This window comes from Sinocyclocheilus grahami, unplaced genomic scaffold (assembly GCF_001515645.1).
Source record: "Sinocyclocheilus grahami isolate Dianchi unplaced genomic scaffold, SAMN03320097.WGS_v1.1 scaffold222.1, whole genome shotgun sequence".
In the NCBI taxonomy this organism is placed as follows: Eukaryota; Metazoa; Chordata; class Actinopteri; order Cypriniformes; family Cyprinidae; genus Sinocyclocheilus; species Sinocyclocheilus grahami.
This window is the reverse complement of record NW_015505401.1, coordinates 2,584,427-2,609,115: the sequence shown is the minus strand read 5'-3', so window position 1 is coordinate 2,609,115 and position 24,689 is coordinate 2,584,427. Positions and strand designations below refer to the sequence as shown.

Here is a 24,689-nt window from a genome sequence, read left to right as displayed (position 1 = left end):
GTGTCAGTGTAATTTCATTAAAAAAAAGAAAAAATGAATAAGGACTACCTTACCCACAATTCTAAAGGAATATCCACCAATCACAGAAGCTTCTCTTTTATATTGTTATAGTTCATTCCTCAAAATAATTTATGAGGCACTTCCTTTTCATCACTCGTTATTTGATCGGACTTCTGCATGTTAAGACATAAAAAAAAAGTAAAAATTATTAACTGAACACTGAATACAAAATTAAACATGTGACGAGGCTAACATATGTAATGAGATAATGTGATAGCAATATAGCATATTAATATTTCAATCATTTATCTTGTATTAGTGCTTGTTGTTGGTAATAAAAATTGTAGGTGGTAAACAATCTGAACGTAGCCATTCATTCATCCAATTTTCATTTTCATAATAATAAGTATAGTAATAATAATATGGGGAAAAGTTGTGTGCGAGGTATTACTTCTGGTTTATTCACCACGCTTGAAAGGAAAGGTCAAATAAAGCACTTTCATTGTAAAATACAGTATCGCACTGTGCACTCACACATAATATATGGTGCATGCTATCACAGTCATAACGAATGCCTCGTTTATAATGGGTTTTCATGTTTTTGAATCATCGCTCTGGCCTGACAGGGCATCATCGCAATATGGTGAGGGAGCGTAACATTTCCGTCACACGCTTGAGGTATTCGGCCAATCACAACGCACTGGATAGCTGGCCAATCACAGCACACCTCGCTTTTCAGACCGATGAGCTTTGTAAAAATCGACGCGTTTCAGAAAGGAAACAATAATGTACAGTATGTGGAAAATAATGTGTTTTTTAACCTTAAACCGCATAAACACATTTCATTACACCAAATAAAGTTCTTTTTAGTAACATCATATGGCCTCTTTAATTGTTTTGACAAAAAAAACACTGAGATATTTTTTAAAATAACTTCTTGTGTGTTCCACCGAGTAAATGATGACAATTTTCATTTTGGGCTGAAAGTATCCCTTTAATATGTGGATGATTGTTAAAAACTTTGCACAACCAATTAATTTGACCTTTGCTCAGTTTTCATATGTCTTTCATCCTTTAATCACAGACCATTCCATAGAGATATCACCATGTACATTCAAAAGCAATAGGGTGTGTGGGTGTGAGCCTGAATACTACTTTAAGAAATTAGGCGACTTGGGATGGGAATGTTCTAGCTGTAAGAAGTGTGGATCTGGGCAGCTGATAGCTGCGAAATGTAAGTCCCTCAAGCTTAATAAAGCTACGTAAATAAATTAAAGCTATATATTAATCTTGTTTTTACATTATAGGATACCTTTAGTTAATGTTTTCACTTTTGTCAGGTGCTGGGGAACAGAATACAAAGTGTCAATGCAAAGAAAACCATTATGCTGTCAAGGGCAAAAACCTCTGTGAGCTGTGTGTTAAGTAAGTCACACTTCGGTACTCTTCAAAATCCTGCGGGCACTTGTTATGATGTGGCACTTGTTCAGAGGTTAAGTTGATGAATGGACTCATTAATCTTTTGATTTCGAAAAGTCTACAAGTACAGCCGTCCTTCCTTGCATTTATGTCTGCTGTCCTGAAAATGTTATGTTAAAGGTGAAGCGTGATATTTTCTGTGTTGCAATGCTTTACATTTCATGCTAATGTGCAGAGACATACTCTACATAAGTACACGTATGAATTCAGAAGCATTTAACTACACAAGCTCAGTTTTGTGCGTTGTTGCATTTTGAAATGCGTTTAACTGAAATGAATAACTCGATACAAGTACACATCTTGGATATTATAGTCATTTTAAATTTGACATTTATTCTAAATAATTTTATTTTGAATTTTATGTTTCACTCTGTTATTGTTGGTTTTAGATTAGTTTTTTAGTTTTAGCATTTTAGAATTTTTTGTATTTAATTTTTTATTATTATTATTATTTTACTCTTAGTATTTTAGGTCTACTACAATTAAGGTGCTAATTGATATCATTAAAAAAAAAAGTTTAATGCCATTAAATTTGCCAGGACAGTTTTGATCTAGTGGCAATTGCAGGTTGGAATCAATTTTTTTATATAATTTACTTATGATTATGATAAATCTTTCAGTTAAAAATGTATTTAGTTTTCATTTTTTGTAACAATAATAATCCATGCTGTCAACGAATGGGAACCAATTTTGTCTTTTTTTTTAATCAACTACTGTCAGTATGAAGAGAACTTTCCTGAGCCTATTAGTTACGTGCATAAAATATGCACTTAATGTTGTAATGACGCTGACCAAGCTCTCCTTTTTGTGTTCATGTATACTTGCGTAAATGTCTGGCCCAAGACAGACAGAGTGATTCACCTTTAAATTATTTTATATACAGGTGCATCTCAATAAATTAGAATGTCATGGAAAAGTTTTTATTTCAGTAATTCAACTCAAATTGTGAAACTCGTGTATTAAATAAATTCAATGCACACAGACTGAAGTAGTTTAAGTCTTTGGCTCTTTTAATTGTGATGATTTTGGCTCACATTTAACAAAAACCCACCAATTCATTATCTCAACCAATTAGAATACTTCATTTCAGCACTCTGTGAACAGCCAGCTTCTTTGGGAATGAATGTCTGTGGCTTACCCTCCTTGTGAAGGGTGTCAATGATTGTCTTCTGGACAACTGTCAGATCAGCAGTCTTCCCCATGATTGTGTAGCCAAGTGAACCAAACTGAGAGACCATTTTGAAGACTCAGGAAACCTTTGCAGGTGTTTTGAGTTGATTAGCTGATTGGCATGTGACCATATTCTAATTTGTTGAGATAGTGAATTGGTGGGTTTTTGTTAAATGTGAGTCAAAATCATCACAATTAAAAGAACCAAAGACTTAAACTACTTCAGTTTGTGTGCATTGACTTTATTTAATAAACGAGTTTCACAATTTGAGTTGAATTACTGAAATAAATGAACTTTTCCACGACATTCTAATTTATTGAGATGCACCTGTATATTGAAAAACTGAAATGAGAATATCTACAAATGACAAACTATCCTTTATAATAACCTTTATATGGAATGCGTTCCCTGTTGTTACTGCTCATCCACATACATACACTGAAGTGTACTGAATTAGCACATGAAAATTGTTTTAATGGGTAATTAACAGATACATTTACAGATCTGTATAACTTTAGACATGGCAGACAAAATAATCAACATGTGTGTTCTTTATATCTTATAGATGTCAGGATGAGTGTCCACACTTGTGCAAATCCAGCACACCTCCTAACCCTTTAAGGTCTGCCAACCCAACTAGTCCTTCAGGTGAGTACTGACCTGGGACATTTCCTCTGAGGAGGCAAGGGAGGCAGTGCCTCTTCAAAAAACTGGATGAGAAAACTATGCAAATATTGCAAAATATGAAATTAAAAAGAAAATCCCTAGGTTTTTTTTAAGTAACACTACAACAGCGATTACAGCAGGAGGCTGCCTCTCTCTTGCCTCTCCTAAGCCTATTGAGTTTTAACAGATCCCTAAGGCATGTGGTGGGTTTCATAATGGGTACAGTAAGTTGAGAATGAATGGGGGAAAATCACATGAGAAGAGGCTATGATTTGGTTCATGTAATAAATCCCGCCTCCAGTTTTTGTATTTGTCACACGTTCGCTTATCAGTCTGAATGAACAAACTGATGGCATTAATGGGAAGCCTAATTAAAATGTAAAAAAAAAAGTCACGTCAAAATAAAACTTCAAATCGCCTGAAAACATGATCTGTGGGATTTTTTTAGTGAGCAATTAGCTTGGTGAAATTTCTTGTTTATGACTAATGATCTGAAAATTTGACTGTTAATAAGCTGAATAGTCGTTATTATTGAATAGTTATTGTTTTAGAATGAATGTAAAAAAAAAATGCTTAAAACTAGCTTAATGAGATTTCTACTTGGTTTTAATGAATAGAACATTACTTACATTACAAAACAGAACTGGTTAACACTTTATTTTAAGGTGTCCTTGTTACACATGTTGCATATACTTACTATTATAATAACAATAAATGATTCATAATTACATGCAAGTAACCCTAAACCAAACCCTAATCCTAACCCTAACCATATAGTAATTAATATTACTCAGTACTTAAATGTATAATTACACTAATAGGACACCTTAAAATAAAGTGTAACCTAGAGTAGTATTTGTTTTTTTTTGATACTGTGAGTAATGTTTATTTAACCAGGAAAATGTGTAACTGAGACAATAATTTACATTTGCTTTATTTTCTAAAAAAAACACCACCCCACACCACTGGTACTGATCAACATCCATCCAAAAATGTGTATCCTTTGGAAATCGCAAATATTGAAAATCTTATGTCTGTTGGCTTTTCTAATATTGTGGATGCCAGACAGGCTACTGCATGGCTTTTGAGTGAATTGATAAAGAGAGCTAGTACTAAAATGTTTTTAGAAAGCATGAGTAATCTTGGGAAGTCCCCTCTCAGGTTCCTTTGAATTTGTCTAGCCATTACTAAGCAAAACGTCTCTGTATGGTCCAAAAACAACACGTGTCCTCAGGCAAGAAATAATATTGAGGGCTGATTTTAATTGGTTTGTTTCTGGTCTCATTGACGTTTCAGGCTCAATACCTCAAATACTGGTCCCTGTGGGTGCATGCATCATGGTTCTAGCACTGGGAGTGTTCATGTTATACGAGGGCATCAGACTTTGGAAGAAAAAGAGGCATGCTTTGTCATCGCAGAAATCATCACCTGCTACCGAAGATCAGGTAAAATGCTTGATTGACCTATGACAAACAATGACAAAGACACCACAACCATTCTTCTTCACAATGCGAGTGATTCACATCTGCTGCTAAACACATAATTACAGTAGCTCTGTTTTTACAGAAGATGATTCAGCTTTTATCATAAATACTAATTCTAATATTTCTATCACAGGGACCCCCATCTGAACTCTCAGCCAGTGACAAATAATATTAATAGAACTGCACTAATGTCTTTCAGAAATAAATGCTAAAGTGGTGCTGTATTAACTGTTTTCTGTTTTAAATAGTTATACTGTTAGTTAAACGGTTATATATTTTTAAATGTAATGTATTCCTGTGATGGTAACGCCAAACTTTCAGCAGCCATTTCTCCAGGCAGCATTTCTTCGGAAATTATTTAATATGCTGATTATTGTCATTGTTGAAAACACTTGTGCTCCTTAATATGTTTGTGAAAACCGTGATACTTTGCAGTATTCTTTGATGAATAGAAAATAAAAAAACAGCATTTATTTGTTTGTTGAAGACCCCTGATGTAGAAATTTTAAAAGAAATTCTTAAATAATTATTAGGCCATAGACACCTGTAGTGTTATTTTAAAAATGTTTATTATTGTATTGTTTTTAAATAATTAATATGTATTTTTAATGTTTTCCACAGACATTGATTATCACAGTGGCACCAGACACAGAACACGATGAGAGCATTCCTTTCACAAACCAGCCGTGCGGAACAGAACAAAATGGAAAACTCCCAGACTGCATCCCAAGAGAGATCAAATGTATGTCTGTGTTTATTTGTTTCTACACATAAATCCCTTATTTAGGCTTAAGTGATGATGCTTAAAGATGATTCACGTCTGTTGTCGTTCTTTCTCTGACTTTCGCTTTTGTAGTTCACGAGTTCTTCTATTTTGTGCTGGACGAGGTGCCTTTTGGAAGATTTAAAGAGCTTGTACGTCGACTTGGTGTTTCTGAGCAGAGCATTGACAGGGCGGCACAAGACCACAGGAACAGCAAAGATGCCCACTACCAGATGCTGAAGGTTTGGAGTGACAGCGGCAGTGGAGGAGGGAACAGTGTTTTGCCATGTCACCGCATCCAGATGTTCGTAGACACTCTGAAGGACATGTATTTGGTTAACTGTGCAGACAACATCGAGAGCAGGTTCCTTTCATGGGACCAAAGCACTTCACACTGAGGCCATTAGAAGAGAAAGAAGAAAAGGGCATTAAATAGAGAACTTAACCTCCACCGATTTCCATTGGATTCCTTTGAGAGTGGAAGTGCGTCTACAGCTGTTTTTTGGCCATGTCATATTTCCAGTTGTCTGAAGATTTCACACTAAATTTTTTATGAATATGCTTATGTTTTATGTTTGTATGCAAGCTTTTTTTTTAGTGCTGTCAAAGTAAATGTATCTGAATGAGGGTGGTGGGGTGGTTGGGGTTTGGGTTGTAATATTTCAGATATGTATTGGAGATAACATAATCATGCATATTCTCTCCAAGTTCTCCTTATCATAGCACAGATCTCACAATAACATGTCCAGATCACACACCTACACACAAACACACACACACACACACAAACACACACACACACATATACAATGTTCAACATTGTAAGAAAGGTTTTTGTTCTGTTGGTTTTTTAAGGGTAAATGTATCTGAATGAGGGTGGTGGGGTGGTTGGGGTTTGGGTTGTAATATTTCAGATATGTATTGGAGATAACATAATCATGCATATTCTCTCCAAGTTCTCCTTATCATAGCACAGATCTCACAATAACATGTCCAGATCACACACCCACACACACACACATATACACTGTTCAACATTGTAAGAAAGGTTTTTGTTCTGTTGGTTTTTTAAGGGGTTTTTTTTTTCTTTGGAAAGAATTTTGAAGGAAGATTATGTTCACTAAGACTGCATTTATTTGATAAAAAATAGTCCAAAATTTTTTTTCCTATGGTTTTTAGCAGCCTTTACTCCAGTCTTCAGTGTTAAACTTAAAAAAAACCCATGAGATTCTTATTCCTTTCATTTAAATTTCTTACATTTTCTTTCTTGGCGGTGACCTGGGCATGTTCTTGATAGGTTTTGTGAGAGGCCTTATTGACCCAATAATGCCTCCAACTGTATATATGAATTTAATGCTGATAGCAGTGGTATTTGCATGTACAAAACAAAAACAGTTTATAATTGCATTTGTATTTGAGGGGTATTTTATACAATTTGAGATGTGATTTATATTATTGCATTATTCCACGGGCTAATATGGGGCTTCAGCTGGAAAATAGCATTAAAATTCAATGCAAATGCAAATTATAAAGCTAATTCGACCACAGATGGGTTTTTTTGTGCCTTAATGGAACATTCCTATATAAATGACCCATATATGCTGGAAAAACATGGTGCAGAAACAGAAAACTGCAAACAAGTAACACAAGTAGAAGGACTGAAATAGTATTTTTTGTAAAATGAACTTCAATAATTTTTATGTGTCACATTTTTTTTTACAATGGGTGAAAAACAATATAAGAAAAATGTCCCCAAATACATTTTTAAAAATGCTATCTTTTTTACATTTAATTGCCCAAAAAATAAATAAACAGCTTATATATTGTTAATTCATGTGTAATTTGCCTTTCATTCTAATTCATTATAATTTTAGATGAAACCTGGAAGTACATGCTTTGTAAAAGGCCTCACCAGCACTAAATCTACAAGTGTTTTGTTAGCAGACCCTTAACCACTAGAGAAGCACCAACCCAGCCGTGTCTCCTTTGATGAAGGCGCTAGTATAATTATGTCCTGATGCGCATCTGTTATTATCTTGCCCAATGTTGCTTTTCTGCATTCCTATCCCACTGAATTTATTCCTGTCTGATATTTCTCAGGCCCTCTCTCGCTTCCTTTTTTTTAATCAGCTGAACTGCACGCGTTCAGAGCTTGACTGGTACCTCACAGTCTGTACTATAGACATGAATCATTTTAACAGATGATAAAATGTTCAAAATCGGATTTACACTAAAGGAAGATCCTTTAAATCTAGAGCCAAATCTAGGTATACCTAAATATTACCATGGCATCATGTTGATGGGGTTTTCTTGGGTAAGCACCTGTCAAATCCTCCCAGCATTTAAATTTCCTGATTGGAGGCAAAATAACAGCTTTCTTCCTTATTTTGCATGTTTGCGTGTGTGTGTGTGTGTGTGTGTGTGTGCGTGCTTGTCTTTGTGGAACTAAACCACAAACCTATCATCCCTGTCTAAACAATTATAACTTTACATGTTGTTACGTACCTGTGATCAACGGCTGGTTGGTTGTCAATCACATCAGAAAGCACTAATGGCCCAGTCAGGTTTATCTTCTCAGGGTGCAGCCATGCCTGAAATCTAAGTCTGAAGAATCTGGTCTCGCTTGCTCAACCTGTTACTGAAGGAAGGGTTAAAGAAAAACGATATAGCAAGACACTGAGGACTCCGAAAGACAGATTCAGGAAGACAAGAGGGACAGAAAGAGACCTTAAAGATGTCCGTGTGAGGGAAATGGACACAGTTAAATCCAGGTATCTGTTGGGGAAGACTTGCCTGAGAATGTGTGTGTGTGTGTGTGGTAAAGGAGATTGTCTAAAACTGGAATCACATGTAAATAATTAAAGAACTGAGATTGTACTGGGACTTGCTGATGCAAATTGCATTTAAATCTACTTTTACATATCTTATGCTGAATTTGTTTTCAAAATTATGTGTTATGACTTTGTGTTTATGGTATATTCAATGTTATGCCTGTATGTGTAACTACAAATGTGCATTTGCAAACAGTTTATGTGCATGTATACGGCTGTGTGTGAGTGTTTGTTCGTTCGGGGTATTTTACCCTGAATTGATGGCTGATGATAATGTTGACAAGGTGAGTCTGAGCGGAACTGGTGTATTGCCAAAAAGTGATGTCAAACGTGGGCGGATATTCAGATCTTTCTCAGAACATGTGTGTGCGAGTCTCCTGAATCACACACCAGTGTATTTTATGCCCGTGAGATTCATGCATGACTGGGGAAAAGTGACTCACCTGAATTACAGTGAATTCTATGAATCAGAGTTGGCGTGTAAGAATATGTGTGTTTATAAGCTTCAGGCCATGTCTCTTTTATATGGAGTCCTGGCATGTAGTGTGTTTGTGCGTGTGTGTGTGTGTGTGTGTGTGTGTGTGTGTGTGTGTGTGTGTGTGTTTAACACTATTTACTTACATTTTCGGGACAAATTATTCCTCTGAAGTGAGCTAAACCTTCCTTTGGGGATAAAAATAAATGTACAGTTTTGGGAAATAAAAGAACAAGTCAACCTATAATTTAAAATGAAAAAAAAAAACTATCATTCCCAGAGTTCCATGTGTGATGCTGCAACATTTTTTTTTTTTAATATAATTATAGTGATTATATTAATTCAGCAGAAAATGGCTGGTGGATTTAGTGGTTTAATTTTTAAGTTACAACAAGAGTTACAAATGTATGTATATTAAATATGCAATAAACATAAATATAAATTATATAATTAAAATGATATTTGTGTAATATACTAATTTAACAGTAAAATAAAAATAATAGTATGGTATATTAATATAATATTTCTACAATTTATACTACTACTTCTATTAATAAATATGAAGTTTTTAATAATGAATTCATTTTAATTATTAATATTTATCAAATAGGATTATATTTTATTACCGTAATATCATTATACAGTATGCTTTCGTCTAAGGTTAGTGTTATGGGTTATATTTAATCTATATATTTACATTTAACGTCATATAAAACAACAGAAGTCCATAATATGTCCTTATTTAAATAATCAAATGCATGGGAGGGTCAAATTTTGTCTATATTTTGGGGTCCAGAAGAAGATGACCTAAGGATCGCAAAACCTCAGTTCACCTACAGGGGAGCAGCTGACAGTTCCAACGGGAAAAATGCCTTCATAACATAGTAGATAATGTCATAATGACAATATAAGTTAATACAATGTAAAATATAAAATGAAAAATAAAAAAAATATGTTTGCGCAAGGGTACAGATTGAGGGGGTAGAAGACATCATTAGCTCAATATAAAAACAAGATACGTCAATGGAAAATGATAGAAAACCCACCATGATAGAAAAACAAGTGTGTGTGTGGCATATGCTAGGTCAGGAGATGTGAAATGTTTTGAGATTTAAAGGTCACATCAGTGGGCTTCAAAAGTCTGGTATCAGTTCCTTCTAGTTGTGGTTTACAGTTTTTTTGTGGGTTTTAAATTGTTTTGTATTATGCACAGCACAGTGATAAATATAGCATAGCAGCTTTTTTTGTAATTACTCAGTGCTGCTACTATTTTCTCTTCTACTTTCCCTGTTTACTGTTGCACTGTTGTTGATCTTATTCATGTGTTCCTCTTATTGTAATCCTATCTGTCTATTAGTAATCCATCAAAAGGACCAGAACTGAACAATGTCATGGCCCCAGAGGAAACTGCCGCCGGTGACAAGAGTGACAGACAGCGGGAGGAAGAGAAAGAGGCAGACACAGACACTCCTGATGGATTTGTTGCAGTACCATCAGGCGCTCAGCTGAGGGCACAAGAGAAGCACAGAGACAACACTGTAGGCTACCAGGTACTGAATTCATCAGATTATATTCAGCACTGGAATTTCTTTGCATTATGCAGATGCTTTCATATAATCTGACTTTTAATGCATTTTAGATCAATAGCGGGACAATCCAAAATGGTCAAAAATGTCAGGGGGTAGTATACGGTTCTGCTATCATAAAATCTGAAATTTTTCAGAGGAAAATATTTAGTTAAGCATATTGTTTTATTAGCAAAAATTTCTGTCATGTGGCGCGACCGGCAAAGACAAGTGGTGCGACCAAAGTGCTGAAGAAAATCAAAAAAAGGAAATGAAATCAGGACCCCTAAAAATAATGTGTGTCATGGTCAATGTGTGTTATGACATGATAAGGTTAGTTCAAGGTATGCAAAATATTGTGTGGTACAACCTTCCAATATGGAGCGCCGAATAACTCAAAATTAAATAATTACAAATGTTTGAAATATTATCATTATTATTAAATAGGCTAAAAACAGCACAAAAAAAATCTTTACATTCATTTTTAATTCACTACGCAAATTCATGAATGGCCCTCCATATCCCAAAAACTTTATATTTATGATTTTTTTTTTCTTTGCTGAAATTGAATGGTATGTAAGTTGTTCAAAGTTAAATGCATCTATGATCCCTGGGAATCAAAGCCAGGACATTGGAGTGCTCTACTTCCAATTTTTAGTTGTTTTTTTTAGTTTTAGAAACCTCTCACACACACATTCAACCTAAGGTCTTTTGAATTAAACACCAATTTCCTCTGCTTTCATTCTGCTACTCTGTTCAGATGTCCAGACAGGTGCATATGCTGAGCTGATTGATGCTCAAATGATTTAACCAAGTAGAACATCGAACAATGTCCTTTGTTGGTTCTGGAATAACATTAGTATCAGTCACGCTATGAGGAATGCTTTTCCAGGACCAAAGGGTGTTTTTGTAGGACCATGTTCTAAATCCTGTTGTGCTTTATAAGCAGTCACAGGTTTAATCAGGCTTTAGCTGATTGCTGTCAATGCAGCTTGTCACGTTTATCAATTTTGGTTGTCAGAAAAAGAAGCAGAGGGCAGCTGTGGACTTTTCTACAGTGAGCAAGGGAACATCTGCCAGGGTGAAGAGCAGAGGTGCATTAAAGCAGGCACTTTTTAGCCAGGGAGTGTCTGACAAAAATGGCACATTTGAGGTAGGCCTAATTATTATTTTTTTTTGTTGTTGTTGCCAGAACTGGTTCATAGTTGGATACATAGACTGATTACATTATTCTTATTCCAATCTCTCTCTCAGGAACGATCAGGTGGTGTACAGGGGCAGGTGGACGCGTTAAAACAGGTTCTGGACTTACTCAATATACCTGAGGACCTGAGGTGGACATGGGGGGAGGGAGGTACTGAAAAAGCACTGGAAAAGAGCTGGACAGACATAGTGGACTCCCATGAGGTAACAGGGTTCAGGTTAGATCAGGGGTGCCCAAACTCTGTCCTGGAGGGCCGATGTTCTGCAGAGTTTAGATCCAACTCCAATTAGGCACACCTGAACTAATTAATCAAGCTCTTACTAGGCATACTATAAACTTCCCGGCAGGTGTGTTGAGGCAAGTTGGAGCTAAACTCTGCAGGACACCGGACCTCCAGGACCGAGTTTGGGCACCCCTGGGCTAGATGGTACACAGATTCGTCTATTGGGTATGCGCACATCAATATAGCGTAACCTTTCATATGATCTGTTTACGCCCCACTGACTGTTAGGGTTTTATATGTTATGTATTAAAAACATATAACATTTATAAAAACATTGTATAACATTTATAAATAATAAATAAGATCATATAAATTAATAAGAAATCGTCACCTTGTAAAATAGTTTACATAGCATGTTAGACATTAGACGTCTGCCGAAAGAGTAGGCCTAACACAGAATCATGCGCAATACCAGGAATGTGCACTAACTGATTTAAAAATTAAACAAACAAATTAAACAAAGAAGACAGAAGTGTGTTGTATGTATGTTGGAGTATTGTTGACATTCTCTATTTGTCTCTATTTCTAGTCTATGTCAAAAACCCAGCGACACCAGCAGGAGACGCTGTGGGAGCTTATTAATACTGAGCTAAACTACATCAACAAACTCACTATTGCCACAGAAGTATGTCATAACATTACAGTTTTTTTATTATTAAGGATTTATTACAGTTTATTTGATCAGATATAGACAATCACTTCACTATAACAACAACAATTTGAATAATAATATGTTTATGCTGACCAGATATCGCTGAACTCGTTTCTCAGTCCTTTGTATTTTCATTCATGCATTTTAAATGCATTATTTACACTCTTGCTAAAGCTTTGGCTAATGCACATCCTCTTTTCTGCACAGCTTGTGATGGCAGCACTGTCACACTGTCACAGATATGGATTCCTTCAGGAAGTATGTGCATCTCGTCTCATCTTTCACGTTTACATGGAACCTTTTTCTTAAGAATTGACCTTCTAGAGTAACATACTCAGCATATCTTAAATGGCAGGCAGGCTGCACAGCTGTATGTGACGGCAGAAGTGCGGTCAAATAATGTGCCGCTCACTGTCATCTGTCTGAGATCACTCATTCTATTCATTCTATAATCTATTCTAGAGCACCGGTGATGTCAGAAATGGAAACATTTTGTACGGATAAGATGGAAAATAATTTTGCTCTGGTGTAGAGCGTGTGGGCGACACCACCTGTATCAATTAATCTTTTTCCATTACTGTCTGTTCTTTCTTTCTTCAGGTCAGCCCCACAATGCTCTTTTCCAATCTTCCTTCTATCCTTGATGCACATCAACTCTTTTGGCATGAAGTGATGTATCCAATGTTACAAGAGGTCCGTCTCACTGGAAAACCATTTGACCCTCTCAGACTTGAGGCAGGATGTTTGCAGGTATGATACAATAACAGTTCATGAAATTCTCAGAAATAAAGCTAAAATAGATCATTTTTTAAAATCTGTTTCAGTTTCCTGACCGTTTTCCTGCATACTTTGAATACTGTTTGGAAGAGGAGAGAAATGTGGAGTTTACACGCAGACAGCTTGACACAACCCCGCAGTTTCTCACCTATCTTACGGTACTGAAAATCACATTTATATGTTAAAAGTAGGGAGGGATATGCCGGTATCAAATTCTCATGTTGCGATTAATTGCTAATGCTTTTATCACGGTATGCGGTATTATCACGATATTGAAATTCAGTTTTAAAAAGTGCTGTCATAATACAGTATAACAGGTTTAATAAATTTTTTCTTATAACAAAAATAACTGAACATTTAAATGCAATAAAGCAATACAGAAAAATGTATAAAGTTAAAAGTTTTACACAGATTAAAGTGCAAAAGAACTATAAAGACCAATAGGTATCACTTTACAATAAGACCTCATTAGTTAACCTTAGATAATGCATTAACCTTCACAATGAGCAATAGCTACAATTGCTACAGAAGTTATTAATCTTTGTTTAAAAAATTCAAGTATTAGTTCATGTTAGCTCATTAAATAACACAGTTGCAACTTTCGATTTTAACAAACGTCTAGGTTACTTGTGTAACCCTCGTTCCCTGAAGGAGGGAACGGAGACGTTACGTCAGTGACTGACGAATTGGGATCTCGCCCGAGAGCCCAATCACCTTACCTAAGATTAATGAATGTTCAGAAGAATTTTTCATTGGCAGTTTATGTTAACTAATGAATTAACTAATGTTAACTAATGAAGCCCTAATGTAAAGTGTGACCGAACAATAAAGAATCAAAACCCTTTCAAACAATATCTAGGGCATGTTTTAGTCCAGATTAAAATGTAAAAAAAGTTTGAAAATATATAGCCTATTAAGTCTAAATATTTAAGTATTTGGCAATACACAAATCTGAATGGCTGTTTAAATCATTAAAACACGATTCAGAAACAGGAAGTAGTGCAGCTGCTTTGTTTACAGGGTTTCCATATATTTAAATGAATTATTATTATTATTATTATTATTTCTGCATCAGAGTGCGCACGCTTCTGCAGCTGTGTTGTGCATTTTGACCAGTTGATGGGAAAAATATTCTTAAAATGCATTCAAAATTCGGAATAATTTGTAATATATAATTATTCACGGTATTTAGAAGTGCCCACAATAACAATATCGTGCATATTCATTACCGTGATATATCGCATTACCGAATACCGGCACAAGTCTAGTTAAAAGCAAGGAATTATTCTATTGGAACAAAAATATTCCAATTAAGAAATAGTATCAAAGAGTGCTGATGTTCTAAATATTAGCATGATTCGGCTGTAGACATGAGGCTGCAGGTAGTCACAGTCATACTGAATATGAACTAACTTACATTATGGAAGCAAAAGTTGAGTGAATTATTCAATGACTCCCTCATTAAAACAGTCACTTTATTCATTTCTGAATAAGACAGCATTTTTAACAAATCGGTTGAATGGATGGTTTAGATGACTAATTCACATCTTGCCACCTACAGGGTCACAGAAAAATGCCTAAAACGTTCAAACACATAATGCTACAAAAAGTCAAAAATCCCACTTCTGCTTCAGTCCAAAAATCAACACATTCGGAACACCACTAAACCGATGGTTTTAATTTTAATATTTGCAATGTTTTCTTTTTCTTTTTCTTAGGTTTAATTCTTGTGCTGTGCTGAATGACAAAAATTACCAGCCTTTTAAATATTGCTAATAAATTTACCATTATGGTATATTATCCCCAAATCTTGGATTCAGTTGTTTTGTCAACTTGTTTTCTTTCATTTAGCACAGGGTTTTTATTTCTTTTTGGAACTGATTGGTCGTAGGCCTCACTGACTGAGCTTATGCAGTTTTTGGGTGAAAAAAGCAATATTTGTGCAATTGTTTTGGCAAATTTTGGCAATGTTCACAGTGCATAACTGCAGGTCAATGGGGCCTACAACCAGTCAATTTCAAATTCAAAAAGAAACACACAACCTGTGCTGAATGAAAGAAAAGAAACTGATTCAAAGACTGAATCCTATATTTGGTAATTATGTTATGTAGTGAGACATTTATAATCAATTATTTATAGGCTGGTCATTTTTGACCAGGAATGCCACAAGTGTAACATAGTCCCAATGTTCTAAACTTTAAAAGGAAACAGCTTTTTAGTTTATGTTAGTTAAAAACAAATTGAAGCTAAATAAAGGCTGGAAAAAATGGTCAAATATAGACATAAAAATGGGTTGCGAGGTGTGAATTTGTTTTCCACATTTCAGATGAACTGTTTACCACACCAAGTTCCACTGCCAATGTTTTTTTTGCACCAGTGGACAGTATGCAAAGTAAGCAGGGTAGAAATGACTGTGAGATCGCCTGCCTTTATGGTGGTTTGACTGTAGGTGTGCTGTTTCCTGAAGGGTACATAGTAGAAATAGCTGCACATTAAGATCTGAAATTGCTTAATTCAATTTATCTTTAATTGTCTAGCTGTAAAATAATATCAAAAAATAAAATGTCTACGTTGATGTCAACGTGCTAATGTGTGATCATTTAATCATTTAATGTAATCATATAAAGGGGTCATATGATGCTGCTAAAAAGAACAGTATTTGGTGTATTTGGTGTAATGAAATGTGTTTATGCGGTTTAAGTTTCAAAAAACACATTATTTTCCACATACTGTACATTATTGTTTCTCCTCTATACCCCGCCTTTCTGAAACGCGTCGATTTTTACAAAGCTCATCGGTCTGAAAAAGCGAGGTGTGCTCTGATTGGCCAGCTATCCAGTGCGTTGTGATTGGCCGAATGCCTCAAGCATGTGACGGAAATGTTACGCCCCTACCATATTGTGATGATGCCCTGTCAGGCCGGAGCGATGATTCAAAAACATGAAAACCCATTATAAACGAGGCATTCGTTATAATAAGTGTAAGCCCTACTCTAAACTGCCCAAAAAACTAGCTTTAAATATATAAAATATAAAAACTCTTTAAATATAAAAGACGTACTTACAGTCTGTGAGTCAGAACTGCCGGCATTGTAGTCTACTCTTCCAGGATCAGGAAACAGTTCTCCATAAAATGTGCTGCACACATCCGAATATTTGGGTTGAAGTGTTCTGGAACAGTGTTGTAAATACAACTTAACCACTGATTTCTTGTCATGTCCATTTTTGGAAAGCCAAACAAAGTAGTTTCGCTTTCACAAAGAAACAGCGTCACACACGGCCTACAGTGAGCAGAAGCCGGGGGCTGGCGTGAGGAACGGTGGGAGGGTTAGAGTGAGCAGAGGTGGGTGGGCTTGAGAGACGGCGCGGCCGGCGATTTCGACGAAGGAGCTGGACTCCGCTTCGTCCACGGTGAAATCCGATCCGGTGATCGACAGCGTAAAGTTGTTGTATTCGCTCAGCAACCTGCACGGATCAGCTCTAGGCATGACGAAGCAGATATTGTCCTCTTTTGGAAGACCAAACAAAGTAGTTTCGCTTTCACAACGAAACACACAGCGTCTTTACGACATGGCGGCGGAAACAACAAAACTACAGCGAGAATAAAAGTTACGCCTTCTTTCTTTGCATGAACATTTGGGCGGCGTTATGCAAATCTTCCCACATAGTGACGTAGGTATGTGGGGGCGTGTTAGAACGAGGCGTTTTAGGTAGGTGTGGCTGACTCTTAACTTTTATAAAGAATATCTCTTTGGATTTGAGACTTTAGTCTTTGCAACTTTACAGATCTTCTTTATGCACCAAGAGCTTGTAACACTCCTGAGAGAAAGGAAAAATTGAAATCGCATCATATGACCCCTTTAAGCAAAAAAAAAGTTTAATTAATAAACGAGTTCAAATGCACATTTCAAACCACAGATGAACATGAGCTATAGATTACAATCGAATATGTTGCATAAAGAAACATGCATGCATGATTTTCCTGATTACCTTGATGTAATCTGTTCTGCAGTGGGTGGAGAATCATCCACAGTGTGGGCGAATGAGACTGGGCGATATGCAGGCCAAACCACACCAGAGAATCACCAAGTACCCTCTTTTGCTGAAAGCTGTTCAGAAGACCACAGAAGACCACCCCACCAAAAACGCACTTGAAAGAATGGTGAGACTGTGACACAGTCGTGATGAATTGCATCATACACTGTACATTTAATTTGTACTATTTAAAAAAAAGACTAAGTGCATTCATTATGAAAACGACATAAGTTACTAAAAAAGTAATCATTGGCCTTTGTGTTGTCACTTTACTAAAGCAAAATGACTTTATGAGATGGAAAATTTAATTTTTTATTTAAATATTTAATAAGTAAATGTGAAAAAAAGTCTTTCTTCATGTAATTCTAGATGGACTAGATGATGGTGAGATCAAAAAATGATTTAAATCTATTTGCTGTTGTTGGACAAAATACTAACATCCTTTAAGGATTTGAAGCATGATTATAATGAAATGAATAAAAAAGATTTATACTTTGCAAACACTTGTTAATGCAGTTGATGCAGCTTGTGCTGCTGTCATTAAAGCAAAAACTGGGACAAATAAAATACATTCCAATTATATTGTTATTATGAAAAGAATAATAATCAGAAGTATGAAATAGAAGAAAAATAGAGGCACATTCACTAGTTGGTCTTAATTACAGTAGTATTGTGTGTGAAATATCACACCATGAAATGATCATGTCAGATTAAAGACTATGAGAAAAGTCAAACTCTTGAGCTGCATTGCCTTTGTTATCAACTTTGTAATCTCCGTCTCTCTATACACCTCTCACTCTTGCTCTCTTGAATATGAGCTGCTTGCCCAGTCTTTATTCTATCATTGAAGTTAAAGATAAAGATCTGCACTGTTTCTCACTCACTGTCTCTTTTTCTCCTGCAGTTGTACAGTGTCAATCATTTTCTAGAATCTATCAATGGCTATTTGCAACTGAAAGAAGATACTCTGGCCCTCTCTGTTGCTGCTCAAAGAATAGAGGGATGCAAAATAGAAGGTCTGAGTGAAGAAATAGACAAGGTAAACAACAAAAAATTCTTGAATACCATAAATTGTACACACTTTGCTTACATAAAAAAAGGCTAACAGAAAGATCTCAACAACAGTGTGTTCGTGAGTTCTGCTGCTTTGATTTGATGAGCCCGGTGAGGGGGGTGGGACCAGATGTCATACGGAAGCAATTAATGGAAGAAACTTTGAAGGTCAGAATAAGAAAGGACACCAAGGCAAGTGAAAAGACAAACAAAGCCAATGTGATGCATTAATCATTTTTGTTTTGAACTCATATCAGCTTTAATTTCTGGTTATGTTAGGAGCTTGTGGTCCTGCTCTTCACTGATGTGTTGTTGATGACCAAAACGCAGAAGAAATCAGACAAGCTGAAGGTAGTGCGCCCCCCTCTGCCTCTGGAGAGAATACACTGCATTGAGCTCAAAGATGGACGTGAGTGTGAACTCTAACTCCTACATTTAACAATCTCACCTTTCAAACAGAATGTTTTAAACTGGGCTCTCATCTGTATGAAAGGACAGTTAATATGTATGGGCCATATTTTTGCTTTAATATGGCAAAATAAAACATTAAACACATTCTGAAATCTTCATATGTATATTATATACTTTAAACTGTACCAAAAACATTTGATACATCATACGTATATTATCATATGCACCACACTGCAGAAAAACTGAGAACTTACAGGTAATTTTCTGCCAGGACATTATCAGTTAAGTTTACAAACATTTTTTTGACAAGTATTGAAATAATTATAATATTTGAATCCAACTTTTCACTCAAATTGTTGTGCTAATACAAAATGGTCAATGAGCCTTATATGCATGTAGAAATTTGTAAATCAGTTTGTTTTAGTTTCTATATACTGTAATGTAACAAAGGGAGTCTCAGAGAGCAAGGGTAGGATTCAATTACAGTGTTTTTAATAAAGTGATAATCATGAAGACACAAGAAACCATGGCATAAGACAGAACTACAACCTAAAAGTGTAATATACTGCAGCAAAAGCATGAAGACACAGAATGTATTACTTACAACCAGTCAGTTTCAAAATGCACATTGATTTTCCACATGGAAAAGGCTTTCAAATAGCTCTATGTAATATAGCATATACTATTCTTAGCATGTCAGGGCACAGCATGGCATATTACTTGATAAGCTGGTTTCTGATTGGCTTTTTGAGAAGGTGTGTCAAATACCTGCTAATGCGAGTCCTGGTACATTGTCACATCAGATTCATTATGGTTATGTAATTGTGAGTTCAGACATGCACATTAACTGAACACGGAATTTGAAGTCTAGTGCACATTATTACCTCAAGAGAACTTAGAACAGAAACGTATTTTTTTCCCTATAAATATTTATTATATGAAGCTAGATTAATTCTCACACTATGTCTATTTCTCCCCTCTTTGCTCTGTCTGGTAGATTCATTTGTGCTGGTGGAGGTTGGTGATCTAGGTTGTGCTGTCAGTGTGAACTTCCTGTCCCCACCCAGTCCAGACAGCTGTGCGTCATGGGTGTCTGCTCTGCGTGAGACTCAGGTACTTGCATTCCTCTTGCAGCAAACACACTCGACACCAGTGTGACAGGATATACAAGCCCAACCCTGAAAAAATGTCATTTGTTTTTTTCCAAAATGAATTCTTTGTACCTTTTACTTTTGCCACTTTCCACGAATAAGGTACAACATATTTTTTATGACTAGGAAAATGTTGACTGTTGATCTTAGGAGCTGCTCAAACTAATTTATATACAATTTATTTATTTAGTTGAGTTTTATTCTTCATTTATTTTAAATGAGGTTTTGCATTTTTTTCAACCCTGTTGTCACAGATCCTAGAAATTCTATTAATAATCATTGAATTAAAATCTAAATTAAATAGACAAAATATATGAAGTAATAATAATAATAAACTATACCAGAATGGGTAACAGGGTTGAAAGTAACATGGTTGTAAATTTTGCCTAAATTACACTGTCACACAATAAAGGCTAGTTAGACTTACAATATATTGATTTATAGTTGTTGTTAAATGTCTATTTAATAAACTAAAGAAAAATATTTTAAAATATTTCAAATGAGGTTTCACTATATTTTTTTCAACCCTGTTGCCACAGGTCCTAGAAATTATATGAATAATTATTGAATTAAAATCTAAATTAAATAGACAAAGTATATGAAGTAATAACAACAACAACAACAATAAACTACACCAGAATAGGTAACAGGGTTGAACGTAACAGGGTTGTGAATTTAGCCTAAATTACACTGTCACTCAGTTAGGCTAGTTAGACTTACAATATATTGATTTATAGTTGTTGTTAAACTTCTATTTAATAAACTAAAGACAAATATTTTAAAATATTTCAAATTAGGTTTTGCTATGTTTTTTTCAGCCCTGTTGCCACAGGTCCTAGAAATTCTATGAATAATTATTGAATTAAAATCTAAATTAAATAGACAAAGTATATGAAGTAATAACAAACACAACAATAAACTACACCAGAATAGGTAACAGGGTTGAACGTAACAGGGTTGTGAATTTAGCCTAAATTACACTGTCACTCAGTTAGGCTAGTTAGCCTTACAATATATTGATTTATAGTTGTTATTAAACTTCTATTTAATAAACGAAAGAAAACTATTTATTGATAGTTTATTCTTATTAAGCAACAGAGTAGAAAGTAACAGGGTTGCAGATTTTCCCTACGATTAAGCTGCCACTCAGTAGGGACCTATTAGGTTGTGCCTCACAAATGCAGTCAATATTACAATTTGTCGAATTTGAGAATATTGAATGATAATATTTACTTTTCTTCACTGCATGCTTTAAAAAGGAACTAATGTACTTGGGGGAAATCATGCAGTAATATAGGTGCATGTACAATGTGGCAAACAGGTAATGCCTATATTACACTGTATTGACATTTTATTTATGTTTCTGGTAATTCAAATTAGTTAATTATTTCTGAGGAGAAAAACATGAGATTTGTGCATTTAATGCTTAACTAAAAAGTAATTGGAGTGTGTCATTGTATCATTGAAAGTGACTTTTATATACCAAAATAGACTTTATGTGCAGTGGAGCAGAATACTGTATCAGAACGTCAAATATAGTTGTTTGTAACTATAAACTGGTTCTTGTTGATGATCACAGGCGGCCTTAGAGACCTTGAGGAAAAATGAGACCAACAAAACACTGAAGACAACAAGTACAACAGAGTTTGGTAGTTCAGAGAGACCTCCCATTCAGGACAAAATGTCTGACAAAGTCATAGAGGATCCTTATGGCCAATCAGTTTCTGATAGATCTGATAGTGATTTTGACCCAGCTGAGTTGGTGAGGCTATATCCTTTCCATAGGCGCAAGTCTGAGACAGAAATGTTGATGGAAGAAGAACAAAGTACAGTTCAGCAGCTGCCAGAGGATAGCAACTCTCCACTGATTGGTCAATCGAATGATCAGAGCCAATCAGCTCATGCGCCAAAGACTAATTCAGCTGGATTAAAAACTAAAGAAGGAAGAAAGCAGTTGGAAGAGGAAAAGACCCCATCTAAAAAAATATCAGAAAGGCGAGTTACATGGAAACGTGGACGACGGTCATCTGTAAATTCTACTGACGTTACACAACAGGACTTACCTGTGAGAAGCCAGTCGAATGGATCATACTTGTTGATGCCTGGTGGAGATGTGGAGAAAAATAGCACTTCTATTCAATTCCTGCCAAGCACTTCTGCATCAAACAAGTCTCTAATAACTGCATCATCATATGAGGCAACTGCAGAAACAGGGGAACCAATGCATCAGGATCCAGATGGTGACTCTGAAGAAATCAGGAGAAACTATTTATACAGTCAGTCAGGAGATGACCATGGGCTCCTCACAGAATCAGGTAGGTTCTCCAGGAAACTGAAGTCTCCTCGCCTTCGGACGAGACATCCAAATAATTTGCAACCATCTGTTCCCTCAGATATTTCCAGCACAGATGTGAACGGATTGGAACTTACTCTCAATGCAAACTCCAGTGGAAACCAGAGAAGAGGATCCAACCCTTGCATTAAACCCGAGGATTCCCACCGAGTGCTAAAGCTGGGATCTCTAAAAAACAACCATGGAACGTTATGGAATGTTCCTGAAAAAAGATTGTCACCAGACCCTCAGATGCACACTGAACCCGAGCAGATGCGTGATGGGAACGTTCAAATGAAACCAATCAAACTGAAGACACAGAGGAGCGCCTCCATCCCGGAAATCAGCTCCTCTCAAAGTTCCCTTCCACCTTCTCACAGACGCAGCCCCTCGCCTTCACCAGGCCTGGGCCCCCAGCTTCACCCTTCTCCACTCCAGGGCCTGCTGCAGAGGGCAAAGGAACGGGAAAGAGGACGTGGACTGGGAAAAAGAGAGGGAAAGAAAAAAACGTTATCTCTACAAAATTCTCCTACTGTTTCTGCCTCTCCATCACCGTCGGTCAGTGAAGGAGAGAGAGAGGCAGAAAGAGAGGAATCGGCAGTAGCCGGTATGATATTTGCTCATGGATGGATAGAGGGGAACGTGGATGGAAGTGAGGATGAGATGAAAGAGAGGTGAGTCTACAGGTTGTCTCCTCTTCTCTATGAGTCACTGCTAAATGTGAGCGCACAATCTGAAAACAGTTCTTAACAGGGTTGTATCATGAAGAATCAAATTTTTTTCGTGATCTTCTGAGATGAAAGAGTTTGTTGTACTTTAAAAACATCAGATGGCGTCATGCAACCATTTTTGGGGAACCGGATTCCGTTCTCGCTACTTATTCTAAAAATGCAAAAAATAATATTTAAATCCCAACCTAACATATTGTATGATGTTGTTGTTGTTTTAACTGGACTAACAGTGATCACCTTGTTTTTAGCATAGATAAAGCTTTTGTATTTTAATAGTCAGTAATTTTGTGTTAATATGTGCTAATAAGTGAGGGATGATAGGTCATGATCCCGGGATTTTCAGTTTATTTTCAGATACATGGCCCACTAAGGTAAAAGTAAGGTTATATATATTTAATTAAATTAATTTGTTGATTATAATAGAATGTTTGTAATTTAACTTTGTATAATATACAATATCATTTATAATTTACATAGAAAGGAAGCATAGCATCAAAAAAGGGTCAGAGAGATGATGGAAAATGATTAAATAAACTTAAGTATAGCCTATAAGTATATTTTATTTATTTTATATATTTTTGATGTTATTAGCATTGAATCTCAATTATGAAATAATATGCAAAATATGTGATAAATATATGCATAAATATGTGATATGACCCCTATAAATCCTACTGCATCTGTCGAGTTTAAAACTCAACTTTGAATGTGTATTTGTGTGTGTGTAATTTTTTATGCTTAAGATATAAATATTCTTTCCTTTTAAATTAACCCCAAAAATAACCTTAACTGTCCAGTGGAAAATCAATCATTTTCATTTTAAGTATATTTGTTCCATTTGTGAGATATGACTGTAGAGAGTCCTTACTGTGTTGCGGAACTTGACAGTTTCATGTGCGTTATTTCTTCTCTCTGCCCACACGCACAATTCATCTGTGTACTGTTACATAAAATTCTTTCTAAATTATTACATTCAATAATTGGAAATGGAAATTGTATTCAAATTTGACAACATCATTGTCCTAAAATGATATATATAACACTTGTTACTTCTTTTGGATTATAGACAAGTTAGTTCTTCATTAGGACCATTAGGAGTCAGGCTTTCCCCTGAAAAATAATTGCATGCATTGATATTGCACTTAGAACACGTCTGTAAAGGGGTCATATGATGCTGCTAGAAAGAACATTATTTTGTGTATTTGGTGAAATTAAATGTGTTTATGCGGTTTAAGGTTAAAAAAACACATTATTTTCCACATACTGTACATTACTGTTTCTCCTCTATGCCCCGCCTTTCTGAAACGCGTGGATTTTTACAAAGCTCATCGGTCTGAAAAGCAAGGTGTGCTGTGATTGGCCAGCTAGCCAGTGTGTTGTGATTGGCCGAATACCTCAAGCGTGTGACAGAAATGTTACGCCCCTACCATACTGTGATGCCGTGTCCCAGCCAGAGCGACGAGACAAAAACATTAAAACCCATTATAAACGAGGTATTTGTTGCATCCAGTGGGGACATAATTACGGTTTATAATGACTTATACTGTCTTTTCATGCGTTGCGTTGCATCGCGCCGCGTAAACATAAAACTATATCTGCATTTGTGATCGGAGAAATGACAAACAAC

The 24,689-nt window shown here is 35.8% G+C and overlaps 2 protein-coding genes across 2 annotated transcripts in view; both read left to right on the top strand.

The window, feature by feature from the left end:
• The first annotated feature begins 640 nt into the window (after positions 1-640).
• On the top strand, positions 641-6,418 carry LOC107596732 (tumor necrosis factor receptor superfamily member 1A-like). Its single transcript, XM_016287530.1, has 7 exons — positions 641-653; positions 1,085-1,234; positions 1,341-1,425; positions 3,216-3,298; positions 4,613-4,761; positions 5,422-5,542; positions 5,657-6,418. The coding sequence occupies exons 1-7, from the start codon at positions 641-643 to the stop codon at positions 5,959-5,961; spliced, it is 906 nt and encodes a 301-aa protein (XP_016143016.1). The 3' UTR covers positions 5,962-6,418.
• A 991-nt stretch (positions 6,419-7,409) lies between these two features.
• LOC107596731 (pleckstrin homology domain-containing family G member 5-like) overlaps positions 7,410-24,689 on the top strand; it is an 18,745-nt gene continuing 1,465 nt past the window's right edge. Inside the window, exons 1-14 of the mRNA XM_016287529.1 lie at positions 7,410-8,334; positions 10,227-10,419; positions 11,456-11,587; positions 11,689-11,841; positions 12,451-12,546; positions 12,781-12,831; positions 13,174-13,323; positions 13,398-13,508; positions 17,362-17,511; positions 18,289-18,423; positions 18,510-18,629; positions 18,717-18,846; positions 19,846-19,961; positions 21,579-23,005. Of these exons, the coding sequence (XP_016143015.1) occupies positions 8,315-8,334; positions 10,227-10,419; positions 11,456-11,587; positions 11,689-11,841; positions 12,451-12,546; positions 12,781-12,831; positions 13,174-13,323; positions 13,398-13,508; positions 17,362-17,511; positions 18,289-18,423; positions 18,510-18,629; positions 18,717-18,846; positions 19,846-19,961; positions 21,579-23,005 (2,984 nt within the window). The 5' untranslated portion in view covers positions 7,410-8,314. The remainder of the gene's footprint in view (positions 8,335-10,226; positions 10,420-11,455; positions 11,588-11,688; positions 11,842-12,450; positions 12,547-12,780; positions 12,832-13,173; positions 13,324-13,397; positions 13,509-17,361; positions 17,512-18,288; positions 18,424-18,509; positions 18,630-18,716; positions 18,847-19,845; positions 19,962-21,578; positions 23,006-24,689) is intronic.

Bases quoted from the DNA above. Each gene is read 5' to 3' on its own strand.
- LOC107596732 (XM_016287530.1), top strand. The intron at 1,426-3,215 runs GTAAGTCACACT...TATATCTTATAG, and splicing joins CTCTGTGAGCTGTGTGTTAA to ATGTCAGGATGAGTGTCCAC. The intron at 5,543-5,656 runs GTATGTCTGTGT...TCGCTTTTGTAG, and splicing joins CATCCCAAGAGAGATCAAAT to TTCACGAGTTCTTCTATTTT.